This window comes from Boleophthalmus pectinirostris, unplaced genomic scaffold, assembly GCF_026225935.1.
Source record: "Boleophthalmus pectinirostris isolate CB_2022bp ecotype Guang Dong unplaced genomic scaffold, ASM2622593v1 HiC_scaffold_8, whole genome shotgun sequence".
Taxonomy (NCBI): Eukaryota; Metazoa; Chordata; class Actinopteri; order Gobiiformes; family Gobiidae; genus Boleophthalmus; species Boleophthalmus pectinirostris.
The window spans coordinates 15,274,958-15,291,673 of NW_026571515.1; the positions used below are offsets into that span (position 1 = coordinate 15,274,958).

At 38.6% G+C, this 16,716-nt stretch overlaps 1 protein-coding gene across 1 annotated transcript in view; it reads right to left on the reverse strand.

Annotated features, from left to right (window-relative positions):
• Positions 1-16,716, reverse strand: part of plxnb3 (plexin B3) — a 212,713-nt gene that overhangs the window by 16,241 nt on the left and 179,756 nt on the right. Inside the window, exons 10-25 of the mRNA XM_055165762.1 lie at positions 16,090-16,198; positions 14,859-14,967; positions 14,173-14,289; positions 12,649-12,762; positions 11,037-11,127; positions 10,785-10,954; positions 10,547-10,698; positions 9,513-9,618; positions 8,799-8,938; positions 7,230-7,406; positions 5,890-6,055; positions 4,481-4,612; positions 4,257-4,370; positions 2,196-2,354; positions 897-1,048; positions 509-609 (exon numbers count right to left, since the gene is read on the reverse strand). Of these exons, the coding sequence (XP_055021737.1) occupies positions 509-609; positions 897-1,048; positions 2,196-2,354; positions 4,257-4,370; positions 4,481-4,612; positions 5,890-6,055; positions 7,230-7,406; positions 8,799-8,938; positions 9,513-9,618; positions 10,547-10,698; positions 10,785-10,954; positions 11,037-11,127; positions 12,649-12,762; positions 14,173-14,289; positions 14,859-14,967; positions 16,090-16,198 (2,109 nt within the window). The remainder of the gene's footprint in view (positions 1-508; positions 610-896; positions 1,049-2,195; positions 2,355-4,256; positions 4,371-4,480; positions 4,613-5,889; positions 6,056-7,229; positions 7,407-8,798; positions 8,939-9,512; positions 9,619-10,546; positions 10,699-10,784; positions 10,955-11,036; positions 11,128-12,648; positions 12,763-14,172; positions 14,290-14,858; positions 14,968-16,089; positions 16,199-16,716) is intronic.

The following is a 16,716-nucleotide window of genomic DNA, read 5'->3' on the forward strand; positions in this document are numbered from 1 at the left end:
ACATGGCAACGTGTAAGACAATATACTCCAAGAAGAAAAAAATACTTATATAGAAAGAGAAAGAGGTGCTACTTTTGCCAGCAGGACTCGGCCATTTGGCACACTGAAAGTAGATTTTGATACTAAGAAATAGACTCAATATCAATAATAAGAAACACTACAGTATTTAGATAACATAATGTGATTTTTAACATTAAATCATAGTACTTTCTTTTATATTACAATGTGGTCTTACATCTGTGTTGTGGTCCAGGTAGGTTCCACAGATCGTCCATGGGCGTATACTAGTCTATGTGCTCTTATACTTGTTCTGATGCAGCTCAAGATCATTCTAAAGCTTCAGGAAAGGTTAATTTACGTCCTGTGAATGTGACTTCTATCGATACCTGCTCAAATGAGTATCTAGTTTTGATACTAGGTTAAATAAAATAACTACGAGAAAGTTTACAGACTGCACAGTGAAGACATTATGACCATTCTAAGACGGGAATAAGTCTGTAGTCATTACCGGTGAATTCTTTGCGACACTGGTCTCCCACGTTGATCTCCAGAGTCTCCAGCTGCAGCAGAACTTTCTTATAGTCCCTCAGAGCCTGTTTACTCTTCCTCCTGGAAAAAAAAATACAACAGATTCAAGATACCCACATTTAATATACACACACACACAACAAGAAAGAAAGATTCCTTCAGCGCAAAATGAACGAATGATACACGAATTCACAATGCTCCTATTTTTCTTGAGTTTTCAGACTGTCTTGAAAACTTTCTTGGTGGTGTTTGCTAATGTGTGCAGTGTGTCACCATGGAAACTTACAGGTCATAAACATACAGGTAAAACACCCCCAGCATGGTGTCACTGCAAAGTATCAATAGGCTGGTTTAGTTTAGTTTTGTACCTGTACATGAGGATGACCACCAGCACAGACAGGATGATGACAGCAGCTCCAGCTCCCAGTCCGATCTGAGCGGCCAGTGGGACCGGGGGGAGGGGGGAGTCGGAGTCGTACTGGACCATACCAAGGTCCACCTCCAGATTACCCATCAGCACCTGGGGCAGAGAACAGAGAGAGAAGGTTAGGAGAGAGGAGAATTTTGTATTTTGTCTTATTAAAAATTTTGTTTCATTTTTATTTTTTTATGATCACACTGTGATTCTTAGTTATCCCATACAGCCAATTAGCCATTTGATGTACCTTTAAACTAATCATTTTTTAAAAAGGTCTATTGTGACAACTTCAACCTAGAATTTGGCTTTATGAGTGCTGTATTTTTTGGACTATAAGTCGCTCCGGAGTATAAGTCACGCTTATACCTTTCTATCAGGTGGAAAAGTACCTCAGCTCCACCAAAAATGACCAGTGAGAGCTCATTTTCAAAAATTCCGTTTGAAATGAAGGAAGTTAATAGTAGATGTTTTTATTACTTTAAACTAATCAGAATATGCCAAAGTTTCTTTGGTAAAAAATGTATCAACATTTAACTGTGCCCACATGGGGAACCGAGGCTCCAAAGAAGGGGCCAAAAAGATCACATTTGGTCTGTGACCATATTTGGGACTCTATACTGTCCACATGAAAGCTCAGAAAAATGTGAGGTTGTTGGTCATTCTCTCAAATATTCAGGTTCAACAGTTAGTTTGTAAATATCTGCTTGGAGTAAATAAATCTTAGACCTCAAAAATAAAAAATTCTGCGGCAAACAAATGTAACATTTTGAGGGCCCACAGCGCCCCCCTTAATAAAGATACCCAATATTTGACAAAAGATTCAGAATCTATGACCAAGAATCTACAACAATACCAATTTCAGCTTCCTAACTCTATTTTTTATGAAGTTATGGTCTCGCAGACAGCTTATGAAATAAGGCTTCAGATAAAGTGAGCATGGCCCCAAAATTTCAACTGGCCATAACTCAGGAACGACTCAAGGGATTGAGCTTAAATTTGAGATTCTTTCATTTGGTGATTTTAGAAATTTTGGAAATTTTTCAGCCAAATCTGAGATGGCTCATAGGGGAGGGTGGCTGATTTCATATGAACTGACCCTTATGTCAGGAGTGGGATTCAAACCACCAGCCTGTAGATCAGTGGACAAACACTCTGCCAATTTGTATAATTTAACTCTAAAAATCTCAGGTTCAACAAAGATCTCAGCTAGAACCTCATAATTGTAATCTTCTTGGTGTTGTGGTGTTACCTTGAGCGTGGGCAGGTCGTTGTGGTCCAGGCTGTTTGGTTGTGCCTCCGGGGGCTCACAGTACAGATGGGTGCTGTCCAGTGTTTTCACCTCACACTCCTGATCCCCCAAACGCGCCCTCACCTCCTCTCGAGACATGGCCCTGGTCAGGTGCAGTCCCTGGGTAAAACACACATGAAAACAGTCATAAAGGTACAGTGTGTAACTTTTTCTGGTAGAGGGCCCACCAGTTACTTGTCTCTGTCCATGGAGATGTTATTGCTTTACCTCCAATATTAAAATAAAACTAGAGCTTCAAGAAAAATACAATGAACTAAAACCCTGTTCAACTGCTGCCCTCTAAACAATTATTTCATATCTTGTTGATTTAAATGTAAAATACGAAGAGAGTTGAATGTAAACATTTTGTCTCTTGTAGTAATAGGAAAGGTGTTTAAATAATGAATTTAATAGGTAGATGACAGTATGCAGGTCATTAACATCTATTCCTTCAATGTATTCAGTGAAGGCCCAAGAAAAAATATTGAAAGAATTTTTGTAATACTAATATATTTTTTCTATATTTTTTATTCAGTGAATAATAAACACTGCACTAGTAATAATTTCTAGATCATTGTTATAAACTTGGACTAACATTTCTTGGGAAACAAAGGGTTAATATAATGGAATAGAAATGGCCCAGTCACAGTTTTTCTTCCAGTGGTATCTGGGTAAATCAGTGACTCCTCCTGCAGACATTGAACTAAAGAAACACCTGCAGGGCCTTCGCCTTCCTGTAGTGAAGGCCCGTGCAATACAAGTCAGTGTGGGGATGAGTTTGAGTTTGACACTTGTCTTAGCCAATCATTTTTCATTAAGTTATAGGTGGGATCAAATCATGACATCTTTGGGGCCTTTGCGAATACCCTGTGATAGCAAATATAAAATGCACTGGGTGCCTCTATTTCACAGGTGTCAAACATAAGGCCCGGGGGCCAGATCCGGCCCTCCAAGACCTTTAATGTGGCCCTTGGGTGATTTTCTACTAAAATATTGTAATTATATTTTCTATTAAAATATTGGTAATTTTCTGCGGGGCTTAGCATATCAGTGTCTCCAGTGTGTCTGTACGTGGCCCCTCCCACCAGAGCAGCACAAATGAATACTTGTCTCTTTCCAAACGCTCTTAAAGGACGATCGTTTTGACTGTTGACCGTGACACCCTCATCAGAAAAATGTCCAACATGAGAAAAGTGGAGCCGAGTGCAGGATTTTCCAAGAAAAATTGACTTATTCCTGTTTACATACAAGTTATTGTTAAAACATTGTGTTGAAATTGAATTTTTCTTCAAGTTTCAGGTTCAGGTTCATAATATTATAATATTATAATAAGAAAGAGTTAATCAATTAAAAAAGATTTCTGTAATAGATTTGTGTTTCTCTGCACAAATATTTGAAGTTATTGTTATTTTTGGGGTTTATATGACATGAGTTTTCTGATCCGGCCCCTTTGGGATCAAAGTTGGTTGGATACGGCCCCCGGACCAAAATGAGTTTGACACCCCTGCTCTATTTGGACGCCTCGGGAATGTCCGCAGCTGGACTGGAGCTTGGAGCGAGGCTTTATTTTTTAATGATGTCATGATAGTCAGCAATTGGTCCTAGTGAAGGCCCAGGGTCCAGGTCCATGGTTCGCTTCTTGTATTATCTGTATTTTAATTGCTATGGGCCCCATTTATAATTATAAGGTCGGCTTCAGGGGTGTCCCATTCACAAAATGTATTTGCTAAATTATGCCTAATATTTTATTTTATATTTTGTCATTTTGTAATAATGAAAAAATTCCAAAGTATGAGAACAGGTGAGATCTGTGAAGAGGCGAATGCATGTTTTTAAATGTATTTTTGAGCAATAAAAACACCCACAATCGAGTAAATGTACATGTCAATAAGTTTAGTATCAAATTGTGGAACATTACATGCCAAGCAATGGCATCTCCATGGTAACACACCCCCAACCTGAAAAGTTACGTAGTGTACTTTTAAAATACATTATACTGCTTTATAAGAAAAGAATATGTACCTCCACTGCGATTACTCCTCCAGGTTTGAATCTGTACGGCGTGTCTGGAGCCTCCCTGTTCAGTGGATACAGCTCTGGGTTTGGGTAATAAACAAAACTTCCACTCTTTTTATCCTAAACACAAATAAATAAGAAGGTGAGTGATATTAACAGTTTTGTCACAATTTGTATGTAGATTTTTTTACACATTTGCTAAAGAAGAACAAATATACCAATCCCAGTACCTTGATGGTCTCGTAGTCCACTCTGACATTGTCCAACTGGAACCACAGACCCTTCACTTTATACTGAGGAGACACTTTAGGAGTCGGACAGGACATCTGGGAGGGGGAGTCCAGGACACACAATTCTGACACCTACAAAAACAAAAATAAATAGAGAAAACATTTAAAAAGGAGCTGAAATTATTCATAATATTATGCTTGTTTTGTAGGCCTAAATTATTTAACCTTTAAATTCTAACTTGTTTCTATATATTGTCTAAAGAAGCACTGTCACTTTTCTGGTGGAGGGTCTGCCATCTGCTTGTTTCCATGGTGATGTTATAGCTTTGCCTGTGATGTTCCACAGTATGGCATTAAAATATATCTGATATTTCAACTATATCTGGTATTCATAATAGTGCTTTTATATCTCAAAACTACTGCAAAAACATGCATTATGGTGGTGAGCAGGTCCAATTCTCCACAGATCTGACCTATCACTTGGCCTGGTGATGTGGCCTGCTTGTCTCCATGGAGATAGTTACATTAAATGCCACACTGGCCACATTTACATGATGTTTTTTTAATTCTGCATTAATTGTTCTGAAGAATTAAAATATTCTCCTTCGAGTTTACATGGAAATAATAATTCAGAATTGAGGTTTACATGGAAAACATTCACGTTAAATCTGCTTTTATTGAATTCCGATCAATGTCTGGGGGTCAGGAAGGGTTCTGATTGGACAAGGGGCACACAAACTATTTTTTATTATTTACACCTTTACGTCTACCGGAAGAAAATGCACTTCAGCTGCTACCGACTTTTTTGTCATGTCAATTTGACGTTAGGCAACGAACACAAACGCAATACAAACTTTTTTCGCAGTCGTTCCGATGATAATTAAGCAGCAGCTCGACAATTCTATCCTCACGCTTTACGTCTGTCAGCTGAGGATAATTATTTTCACTAGGGATTATATGGTCTTTTAAAGCAGAATAAATTTTTATTCATGATTAAACTATTTTTATTCAGAATTAAAGCTTTCATGTAAATACGGGGAGTCGAAGTGGTGGTGCCACTACCAGAAAACACAGTTACACAGTGCACCTTTAACTTTAATTGCTTAAAATTACATCTCACAAAAAGTTTACTGTAATAATAAAAAAAATAAAAAAACACCCAAAAGTAGTGACAGGCATATCGAGAGCAAACTATCTCATACAAAAATACTGATCCTTAAAACTGAAGAAAGAAAGAATTACTGTTTTTTAATCACACTGTTTACATTTGAGCTTATCAGTACATATATTTAATTTTCAGATCAGCTGAAACTCTAAAATTCTTAGTATTGGACTGATATTACAATACTTGCCGTAGTATTACTTGGTATTGAAATAAAAATGACTAACAACAGTGTAGTGGAGCTCACCGTGGTCACAGAGTTGTTGAAGCCCTGCTGTTTGGCGTTGAGCAGAGCCTGTCTCCTCCTCTTCCTCTTCACTTCTCTCTGTGTCTCTGGCTCCACCGACACCACCACCAGAGGGCGCTGCACCACATCCAGGTTACTGCCCTCTACCAGCAGCACTCGGCCTCCACTGAAAAAACACAACAGATTTGTAAAAAAAAAAGTTAAAGTAAAATGCCACAATGTATTCTTGGAAGAATGTGTGATTGAGTAAATTTACAAAATATACTGTATTTAATTACAAATGTGTTTAGTTTTTATGTCTAGAACAGGAGTCACCAAACATTTTTCTCCGGGGGCCACATTATCATAAGCTCCTGACTGTGATGGAGGTCGGGGTTGAGTCGGTCGTATAACAGAATTGTTTAACCCTGATGACGCAGATTATATTCACACTTTTGTCAGACAGGCTGCATGGTCCTTACACTGAACAAAAATAATCGGTCGTCCACTGTTTGTACTTTAACACAAGTCATTTTTCTGTCCTTAACTGCACTACAGAACTCTGTGCATGTGTTAACTGTCACTGTTTGATCTCAAGGTTGTCAGGTGATGAAAATTCTGTGGCAAATTCAGTAGCAAATGTAAATACGTCATGTAATTATTTAAACGTAAATACTTCATATAAATATATATATTTATTGAAATAATCAACAAAATACAAGATGCAGACGTGCTATTATTTGCCAAAAAGTTATTTTAAAAAATAGGCCATGAACTTTTGAGGATTGTCTCATGGGGTCAGTTCAAGTGGTGTGGGGCAGTTGTGGCTGGGGGGTCGGTCAAGGCCGGCGTGGCGGCCGACTCAGTTTGATGACCCAATATTTGTGAACAAATCCTGCTTGCAAACTACTACTACTGTACAATTTCTATTGCTTTTTTTTTTATACAGCATTACTGTTAGTACATAGTAACATAATAGTAATATCTCTACTATTACTGATACTAGCATTATTATTATGGTAAGTACTATGGTCCTGCTTCTGCTACTACTACTACTACTACCATTACTGCACAGGTTACAGCTACTACTACTACCACTACTTCTATTCTATCTTATTTACAGTATAATTATTGTTGCTACAGTTATTAATACTACCACTACTGCTTTTTACGATTACATTCCTACAATAAGTACTATGGGACTGGTACGTGTACTACTATTACTACTCTGCTATAACACAGCTACTACAACTACTACAACTACTACTGAAACTACCTCGCATACAAATGAGCACTGACTCCCCTACACCTAGATTATTACAGTGTGTATCTTCATGTATTTAGAGTGTGTGCTGTCTTACGCCTGGTAGCTCTCTCCAGGCTCCACTCTCGTGATCACCGGGTCGTCCATGTATTTAAAGGCTCCATTCGGGACCATCCTCTTGGCTTTCCCGAAGAACACGGACACAGAGACCCCCCCGGTTCTGTTCGAGCGCCCAGTCTGACACACCAGCTGCGAGTCCGTCACCTCCTCCACTCTGAGACAAAAGATGGGGCGCACAGACAGACAAAAAGGTTAGACAGAAAAACTCAAAAACATACGATGCTACAAGACCTGGACGAATGTTTGTGCAACACCATTAAAATGCTAGAATTTGCATATTGTTTTATACATACTTCTCATTTTTATAGCTTTGAGAGAGGACTCAAACTGAATAACTTTTTCTTTTTCAAAAATAATATCCTCTGCATCCTCTTCTCTCACACCAGGTATATTATAAAGTTGCATAATTTTGGGAAAAACAAAATCCAATTGTGTTGATTCTGATGTATTTCTGAAAAATCCGTGTATCATTTGTTCATTGTTTTTTCAAAATAAAACCAAAATTAAGAAAATAAAAAAACAACGATTTTCTTCATTATTTGTCTCCAAAAGCAAAATGGAAAACAGATAACGATTAGTTTTTTCATTTTTCGATTTTGCGTTTAAATGAATAATGGAAAAAACGGATAACGGCAGTTTCACATTTGCGTGACTTAAACTGCAATGCCGGAATGAACCAGGACTAAAACAGGACTAAGTCAGAACTAAAACAGGTCTTAACCAGCCTCAGTCCTAGTCTCTGTCTCGGTCCTGGTCCTGGTAAGGTCTGAGTCCTAAATCAGGCGTGAACCAATACTAAACCAGGACTGAACCAGGAGTGTCAATATTGGCCCAGACATGCGCCCATGTAAACTGTCAGGTGATCAGGAAACCGGGACCAGACTGGGACCAGACTGGGACTGAGACCAGGACTGAGACCAGGACTAAGATCTGGTTTAGTCCTAGTTCAATTCAGGTTTAGAGCTGGTTTAGACCTGTTCAGTCCTGTTTTAGTCCTGGTTCAGTCCTGGTTCAGTCCATATGCGGCGCAAAAGTCCAGCATCACAAATTAAGTCATGGAAACGGGAAACGGCTGTTATCTGTTTTTTTCATTTTAGTTTTGGAGACAAATAATGAAGAAAATTGTTTTTTTTTTCTTTTTCTTATTTTTGGTTTTATTTTGAAAAACAAATGAACGAATGATACACTGGATTCTGAAGTATTGCAAGTTTGGATCTTTGTTTTAGAAGAAACACATTGTAAAAAAGACTAGAATTAATATTTGAGTTAAGACAATATGAAATGCAATACAAATACAAACTAAAAATAAAAAAGACAAGATATTTCTATAAAAAGACAGAATATTTTTATTGTAATATATAATCTTGCATCTACTAGTATAAACCTTCTCCTTGATCTTCCTCTAAACCTCAGTCTTCTTCTCGACATATATTTACTCTCCCTCCTCTTCCTCCCTCCTGCCTAAACCATCTCAATCTGACTTTATCTCCACAATATTTTACACCATAAAGGACCACTGTAGCGACCAAACAGTGGAGTGACTCACATGAAGCAGGGCTGCTGTCCCCCTAGAAAGGCCTGGAGGTCAGACGCTTGCCCCGTGAGCAGCTGGCGCCCCCTGATGGTGAGACGAGTTCCCCCAGAGACGGGCCCTTTATCCGGGACCAGCCCCAACAACTGCGGGTCCTGTAAGGTCACAGAACAACATTAAACCAGGTACTCGCACAAAGCTGAAATACGCGTTTACTTGGAGTCTGTAAAAATCTGTGGTGGAGTAAAAGTACAGATACAATGGCAAAAAGTTAAGGTAAAGTAAAAGTATAACATGAAAAAATCTACTTAAGTAAAAATACTGGAAGTACCTGTTGTAAATGTAATTTAAGTGTAAAAAATAAACATATTTAGCAGAGATTTTTAGAACAATTAAAGGATGAAATGTAGTGATTTTAAAAAAGAATTTAGCAGATTTTAAGTAATTAAATTCAGCCATTTTTGTGTTTTTGTGTATTGTGTTGCTCAAAGTTAGGACAAAAACTCAAATTAAATGTGCTAAGAAAATAAAGTCTCAGCCATTTCAGCGGGAAAAAAAAGTACATTTCACTTTTCAGTCCAGACCTCAAATATAGTGAAGTAAAAGTACAAAAGTATCCACTGTAAAATCAACTTAAGTAAAGTACTGATATCTAAAATTTTTACTTAAGTACTGCACTTTTACTTTTGTACTTTGTTACTTTCCACCACTGGTAAAAATATAAAATACCTGATAAGTGAATTCCTGGGTAGAGCGCCCAGACGCAGTAGGTCCCACTCTGATCAGGACCGGGCCTCTCGTTGGTAATCCACTCGGCTGCAGCTCACAGACCACCCTGAGGCAGAGGAAGATGTATTTACTATAAACATACAGGCTTTTGTGAGGTTTAGTCTTGACTTAGCCCTGGTTTGGTCCAAGTTTAGTCCAGGTTTAGTTCTAGTTTAGTCTTGACTTAGCCCTGGTTTGGTCCAAGTTTATTCCAGTTTTATTCCAGGTTTAGTTCTAGTTTAGTCTTGGTTTTGTCCTGTTTACTCCTGGTTCAGTCCTAGTTTAGTCCTGACTTAATCCTGGTTTAGTCCTGGTTTAGTCTTGGTTTAGTCTTAGTTTAGTCCTACTCTAGTCTTGATTTAGTCCTGGTTTACTTTTGGTTTAGTCTTGGTTTGTCCATTGTTTGACCTGTTTTTTCCTGGTTTAGTCTGAGTTTAGTCCTGGTTTAGTCTTGGTTTATCCCTGGTTTAGTCCTGGTTTGTCCCTGGTTTAGTCCTGGTTTAGTCTTGGTTTGGACCTGGGTTAGTCCTGGTTCAGTCCTAGTTAAGTCTTGGTTTAGTCCTGGTTTGTCCCTGGTTTAGTCCTGGTTTAGTCTTGCTTTGGACCTGGGTTAGTCCTGGTTCAGTCTTAGTTTAGTCTTGGTTCAGTTCTGGTTTAGTATTGGTTTATCCCTGGTTTTGTCCTTGGTTTAGTCTTGGCTTGTCCCTGGCTTAGACCTGGTTTAGTCTTGGTTTGTCCCTGGTTTAGTATCGATTCAGTCCTAGTTTAAGTTGAATTGCATGGTTGCCACAGGGAAGTACAAAAAGTGCAGCATTAATAAAAAAATGAAAAAATAAAAAAGATCATGTCATAAATGTTATCGCAAGTTCTCGTTTAGTCCTTGTTTTATCCTGTTTTAGTCTTGGTTCAGTCGTGATTTAATACAAGTTTGGTTCTGGTTCAGCCCAGATTTAGCTCTGGTTTAGTCCTGGTTTAGTCCTGGTTTATTCCTGTACCTGGTAGAGATGTTGTATCCTTCAGCTTTGGCCACACAGTCCACTCCCGCCACAGAGACTCCTCCCTCCACGTCTTCAAACTTCATCCCGAGATTTGACCCTGTTATAGTGATGAGCACACCGCCCTCTAGTGGCCCGGTGACAGGCACGATCTACAAAAACCACACAAGACACAGAGAAATGAAAGAAACAGAAATCCTGCACTCCCTTTTAGACTTACAAACACTTATAAACATACCTGCGTAATGTGTGGCGGGGGGCAGGTATCAGACGCCGCGCTCGAACATGATTGGTTGAAGACACAGCTGGGGGCGGGGCTTCCTGGACACCACACGCAGCCGTACTCCGGGGGCACGGCTCGGCACTGGGAGCAATCCGACTGGCCGGCCGAGCAGTCATATAGCTGCACTGGAGAGAGAGGGAACAGAGGAGATTGAAGTTTTGGTCTTTCGGTATTTTAAATGTTTTGTTTGTGAAATTTCGTTCTTACGTGTGAGTCCTGGGGAGGCATCGATGCGTCTCTGTCCTCGTCTCAAATAAACAGCGGCTGAATACTGCAGTTCAGACACTTCAAACTGAAACTACAGATTGATAGAAGTGTGTCAGTAAAACATAACTTTTAAATAGGAATCTTATTATCACACTGCAATTTGGGAAACATTTTAGACGGACTACTCTTTATGAAAATGATTCAGGCTTAGTAACTACTTAATTAATACCCTAACCCCTTAATTACGTAGTTACTAAGCCTTGTTCATTCTTGTTTGTTTGTTTATTATGAATTAAGTCTCTGTTCATGCTTTATTCAAACTCAAATTCAGGCCAAAATTAAAACCTGGGACTAAGTCGTGGGCCAAACTAAATATTTATTGAAAAGTTCTATGTAATGCTAAACCTTTTCTTATTAAAATAAATGTTTAATAATAGTTTTGCATAAACATTGAATTCAGAACAAGCAAACTATAAAATAATAACAAAATTTTAAATAAATAATGTATCTGTAGCCGGCAGGCAGCTCTAATACATATTTGATATGATCTCGCGGGCCAAATATAATTATATCACGGGCCTGAGTTTGACATGTCTAGTGAAGCACTTCCTGTATTACCACATTGCATCACAACAAAGTGGAACAAAGTGTTTTCCATTTGAGAAAAGGACTTAGCCTATAAATATGCAGAGCTTGTGTGTTAAACATATATGAATGAAACAAAATGCAACTCCAGGTTTGTTTGTGAGGAAACAGTATCATAACATGACTCATAATGCACAAGAGTCAATTTTGCATAATATAGAACCTTTATTACGCTGGATTCTAATCCATGTTTTAAAGCACTTTGCCCACGGCCTACTCAAATCATATAATACATAACTTAAATTAAAAATATGGGGATAAAATGATAGTAAAAGACAAGGACGTAGATTTGCATAGGAACAGTTGGACATGTTACAAAATAGTCCCTACCAATACTTGCCATTTTATTTATACATTTATTCTGATATTTTTCCAAACTCAATAGTTTTAATTTAACACGTTTTAGTTCACATTTAGTTTGAGACGTTCTGAGATGTATTCAGCGATATGACGACAGGGTTACTCCTGCCGTGGTTTCATTGGTTGTAACAGAGTGATGTCATTAGTGGAGCCAGGAGCCTAAACTGGGGAAGCGGCAGGACAGGACGGCACCTGAAGATGGCGTCTTGAACAGGCGTGAGTGAAGACGCCGCTACGCACCAAAGGAACTTACTTGGCTTCATCTTCAATTAAACTTGCCTTATAATGAGTCGCCGCAGAAAAAGAGCGACAATCACCACAAGTGCACCTCACAAATGGAGCCCTACTCGTGCACTGTTATCAGCCCGACTCTACTGACTATATTCCATGGAAAAATGTCTGGACTTTACCTCACAAATATCTCATCACCAACAAGCAAATCTCATACAAACTTCTACATCACTGTTATCCACTAAAGAATCATTTTAGAAGGGCAATGGACACAAACTACATTTTGCGAACTGAAAAATGAAACCACCTCTCACTGATAATGTCCCCGCCAAAGCTGAGACAAAACCTACGCCCGTGGTAAAAGACAGTGGTTTACCTGGTGGGCGCTGCAGGTGAAGGTGTGGGTGTGGTCATCTGTTTTCTGGACTGAAGCCGACAGGTTGAACTGGACTCCTTTACCTTCCACCACACACATGTAATCTGCTCTATCCTACAGAGGAATACAGGAATAATATTAACAAAAATAACCAGATATAAATGTAATAATAAGGTCTGATGTGTCACGGTGCCACTTAAACTGAACAAGAGGTGATGACATGAAACTAAATAATTATTACGAGCTGAAACCATAAATTCTTTGGGCTTTCTTTTAGGGTTGCAAAATGTTATGAGCTGCTGCTGCTATTTTAATCTCCCTCTTGGTGCGTTATGGTTGATAAAAAAACAAGTGTGTAGCAGCTTTTATTGACTATAAACTTAAAGACGCTGTACCTGAGTTTTACTGTCTTAAAAACATGAAAAATAGAGCAGTTTGCAGTGGTCCAATGTTATTATTCCTCACTTATCTTACACGTTGCAAGCATCCTAATCAAAACTTTTGCTGCCATGGTAAAACAAAAAACTAACAACTAGCATGCTAATGTGAATTTAAAGATTATATGAGAATAAAACACGTTATAATTAAATAGTAGACAGCAGACTTATCCTGACCTTAAGAATAAATAAATATCTGTACTGGGTTAAACATATTTTGCTCAAATACATGGGAAAAGTCTTGTACAGGGCCTGGTAGCAGTAGTAGTAGTAGTAGTAGTAGTACTAGTAGTAGTAGTAGTAGTAGTAGTAGTAGTAGGTTTAGAGGAAATTTATTGATGTAGTGAAAAAAAAAACAGGACATACACGCCGCTAAAAGGAACATTTTATACTGTTGCTGGGCCTGGTAGGAGTAGTAGCAGTAGAATTGGTAGTAGTGGTAGTAGTAGTAGTAGTAGTAGTAGTAGTAGTAGTAGCAGCAGTAGTAGTAGCAGGAGGCTTGGAGTAGATTTATAGATGTAGTGAAAAAGGACAGGATATAAGACACAGCTAAAAGGAATATATTGGTAGTAGTAGTAGTAGTAGTAGTAGTAGTAGTAGTAGTAGTAGTAGTAGTAGTAGTAGTAGTAGCAGCAGCAGCAGTAACAGCAGTACCAGGAGCAGTAGTAGTAGTAGTAGTAGTAGTAGTAGTAGTAGTAGTAGTAGTAGTAGCAGCAGCAGCAGTAACAGCAGTACCAGGAGCAGTAGTAGTAGTAGTAGTAGTAGTAGTAGTAGTAGTAGTAGTAGTAGTAGTAGTAAGCTTAGATTAGATTTATGAATGTAGTGAAAAAGGACACGATATAAGACACAGTTAAAAGGAACATAGTAGTAGTAGTAGTAGTAGTAATAATAGTGGTAGGAATAGTAGTAGTAGTAGTAGTAGTAGTAGTAGTAGTAGTAGTAGTAGTAGTAGTAGTAGTAGTAGTAGTAGGCTTAGAGGAGATTTACAGAAATAGTGAAAAAGGACATGATATAAGACACAGCTAAAAGGAATATATTAGTAGTAGGAGTAGCAGTAGTAGTAGTAGTAGTAGTAGTAGTATCTGACCGTGTAAATGTCCAAGTTTCTCCCCAGTAGAACGACGGTGGTGGAGAGGCCCATCGGGACGAGAGGAGGACTCTGAAGAGCGTAGACGAGGGGACAGGAGGACGGGCCCTCTGAATCCTGGAACAAAAGAAATACTGTTTAGACGACACGTTTCCTGACCTTGTCTTTATCTTATTAAATTATAAATGACATGGTACTGTACACACAAAGGTGAATATAATAATTAAAGGTCCTATATTACGCAAAATTGAATCATGGGCTTTAACAAAAACATACCTAGAGTTGTGTTTTGTTTCATTCACACAAATTCAGAAGAGACTCGCAATTCTAGATCTGAAATCATCCAAATTATTCTAGCGAAGTTGTATGTTTTCTGTTTGAGAGATGAACTCAGATAAAATATACAGGATTTTTGTGTCCAGATGAGAAAACAAGATTATGACATAGAAAATATGACAAAGGAGAATTTCAATTTGTCAACTGGACAAACATTTATTTACGCCGAAAACGTTTCGCAGTTCATCCAAGCTGCTTCTTCAGTGATGTTGAGACACTGGTGGACATTGCCTTATATCTGCCTAAATACACTGAAACTACTCTGAAACTAACACCCTACTTGTTTTAGTAGAAAATAGAAAACAGCGTAACATGGACCCTTTAAACTGTTAGAATATTGTGACACTTACTTTGTGGTTGAGTATTGTGTGGTGGTGAGGGCAGTTGGAGCTGTGAGAGCAGAGCTGATCCAGAGGACACCAGTTACAGCCCCACACACTGGACACACACGACAGACATCTGGAAAAACAATGAAAACATGATCAATATTCTTTACACATTAGCAAAAAAACTATTTATTATGATTATGAATTATTATAATACAAGATAACATGCGAATTCATCAGTAAATCCAAGAGAAAAACAACCCTCAAAAGACAACTGGCTCTGATCTGGTTCAACACTCAAGGCAAGTGCGCAGAACGTAGGTGTGTGAATGTCTCCCTACCAACTTAAAAACAGATAACTCTAATAATGACTCAGAATGTTTTGGTGAGATTTCCTGTAAAACTGTTCGACCAGATCCAAAGCTATTTATACCACAGACTGTATAAACTGGCCACGTTCCATACAGGAAGTGAGCACGGACACACTTCCGGCTCCTTCGGCTCCAGCTGGAATTCACTTTATATTGAAAAACTGTCAACTCTCTCTGTTACTGCTGCTGTCAGGCTTGCGATTTTAGTTTTAAAATGTTTGTATTAACCTGCTCTATATGACCCTAGTGTTTTTATTTTGCAGTTTTGCTTCTAAATCAATTCGTAATATGGAACTAGGCTACAAATTTACTTCCATAGCTGCTAGCCTCAGTGAGCTTCATTTAACTGGAACTGAACGCTATTGATAAAGTCACACTGCCTTAATCCATTTACTCCCTTTCACATTTAATAATAATAATAACAATTATAATTATTTTCTGAGATTTAATATTTCATAACTTATTTTTCTATTTTATTGTGACTTTTACATATACATTTATATAATTATGCCGTAATTGACACCTGCCTCTTGCTATATTTTTGACACTTATATAGAATTTATTGTTACTATTTATATTTTTTTACTCTTTGTTACTATATTATATTCTGATGAGTGAGCTACTGTGTCCACATAATTTTCTTTGTGGATCAATAAAGTCTGTCTAAGTCTAAGTCTGTACGAAGACACTGTCCGAAGAAAACAATTAAAAAGAGTACATAAAATATATAAAAAAATAAGGTAATGACACAAAATATAGGCGATTTAAAAGCACGTTATACATTAAAAGTGGTTCAAAATAGATGGATTTTGAGAGTTCAGTACAGTCACAGTAACTTTGTTTTCACTTTATGACGAGGACAGCTCTATAAATCCAGTTCTTACTGTGAGGTTTGGTTGAGACGGCTCACGGCTCCACAGTCATAAAAGGTCATGCTTCCTGTGGTGATGGTCACATTACCAAACTTCACCGCCACCGGCAAGATCATGTGGTCTGCGGGAGGAAAGGAGCGGAGTCATTCACGTGACTGACATCTGTAACTGTAAACTACCACAGGGGCCAGAGTCCTGCGGGCAGATAGTTGCTGAAGCGGGCGGGTTTTAATGTTCTAGAATTTTACGGGCGTGGATGCGGGTGGGTAGTGATTACACACGGGCAGGTCAGGACTAAATCAGGACTAAACCAGGACTAAACCAGGACTAATCTTGGACTTAAGAAAGAGAGAGAACCCCGAGAAAGCGCGATCAGTTCTTGTCCTTTCGCCTCCGATCACCTGACAGTCTACACGGACGCACCTCCGAGTCAGTCCCGACAGTGAGTCCTGGTTCAGTCCTGGTTTAGTCCTGGTTTAGTCCTGGTTTAGTCCTGGTTTAGTCCTGGTTTAGTCCTCCTGGTTCTGTCCTGGAATCAGCCCTGGGTTAGTCCTGCTTTAGTCTTGGTTCAGTCTATGGCGTGAGCGGCGCAAAAGCCCGGCATCTCAGTCAGTGTTTCTTCTGTTGAACTAAATAAAG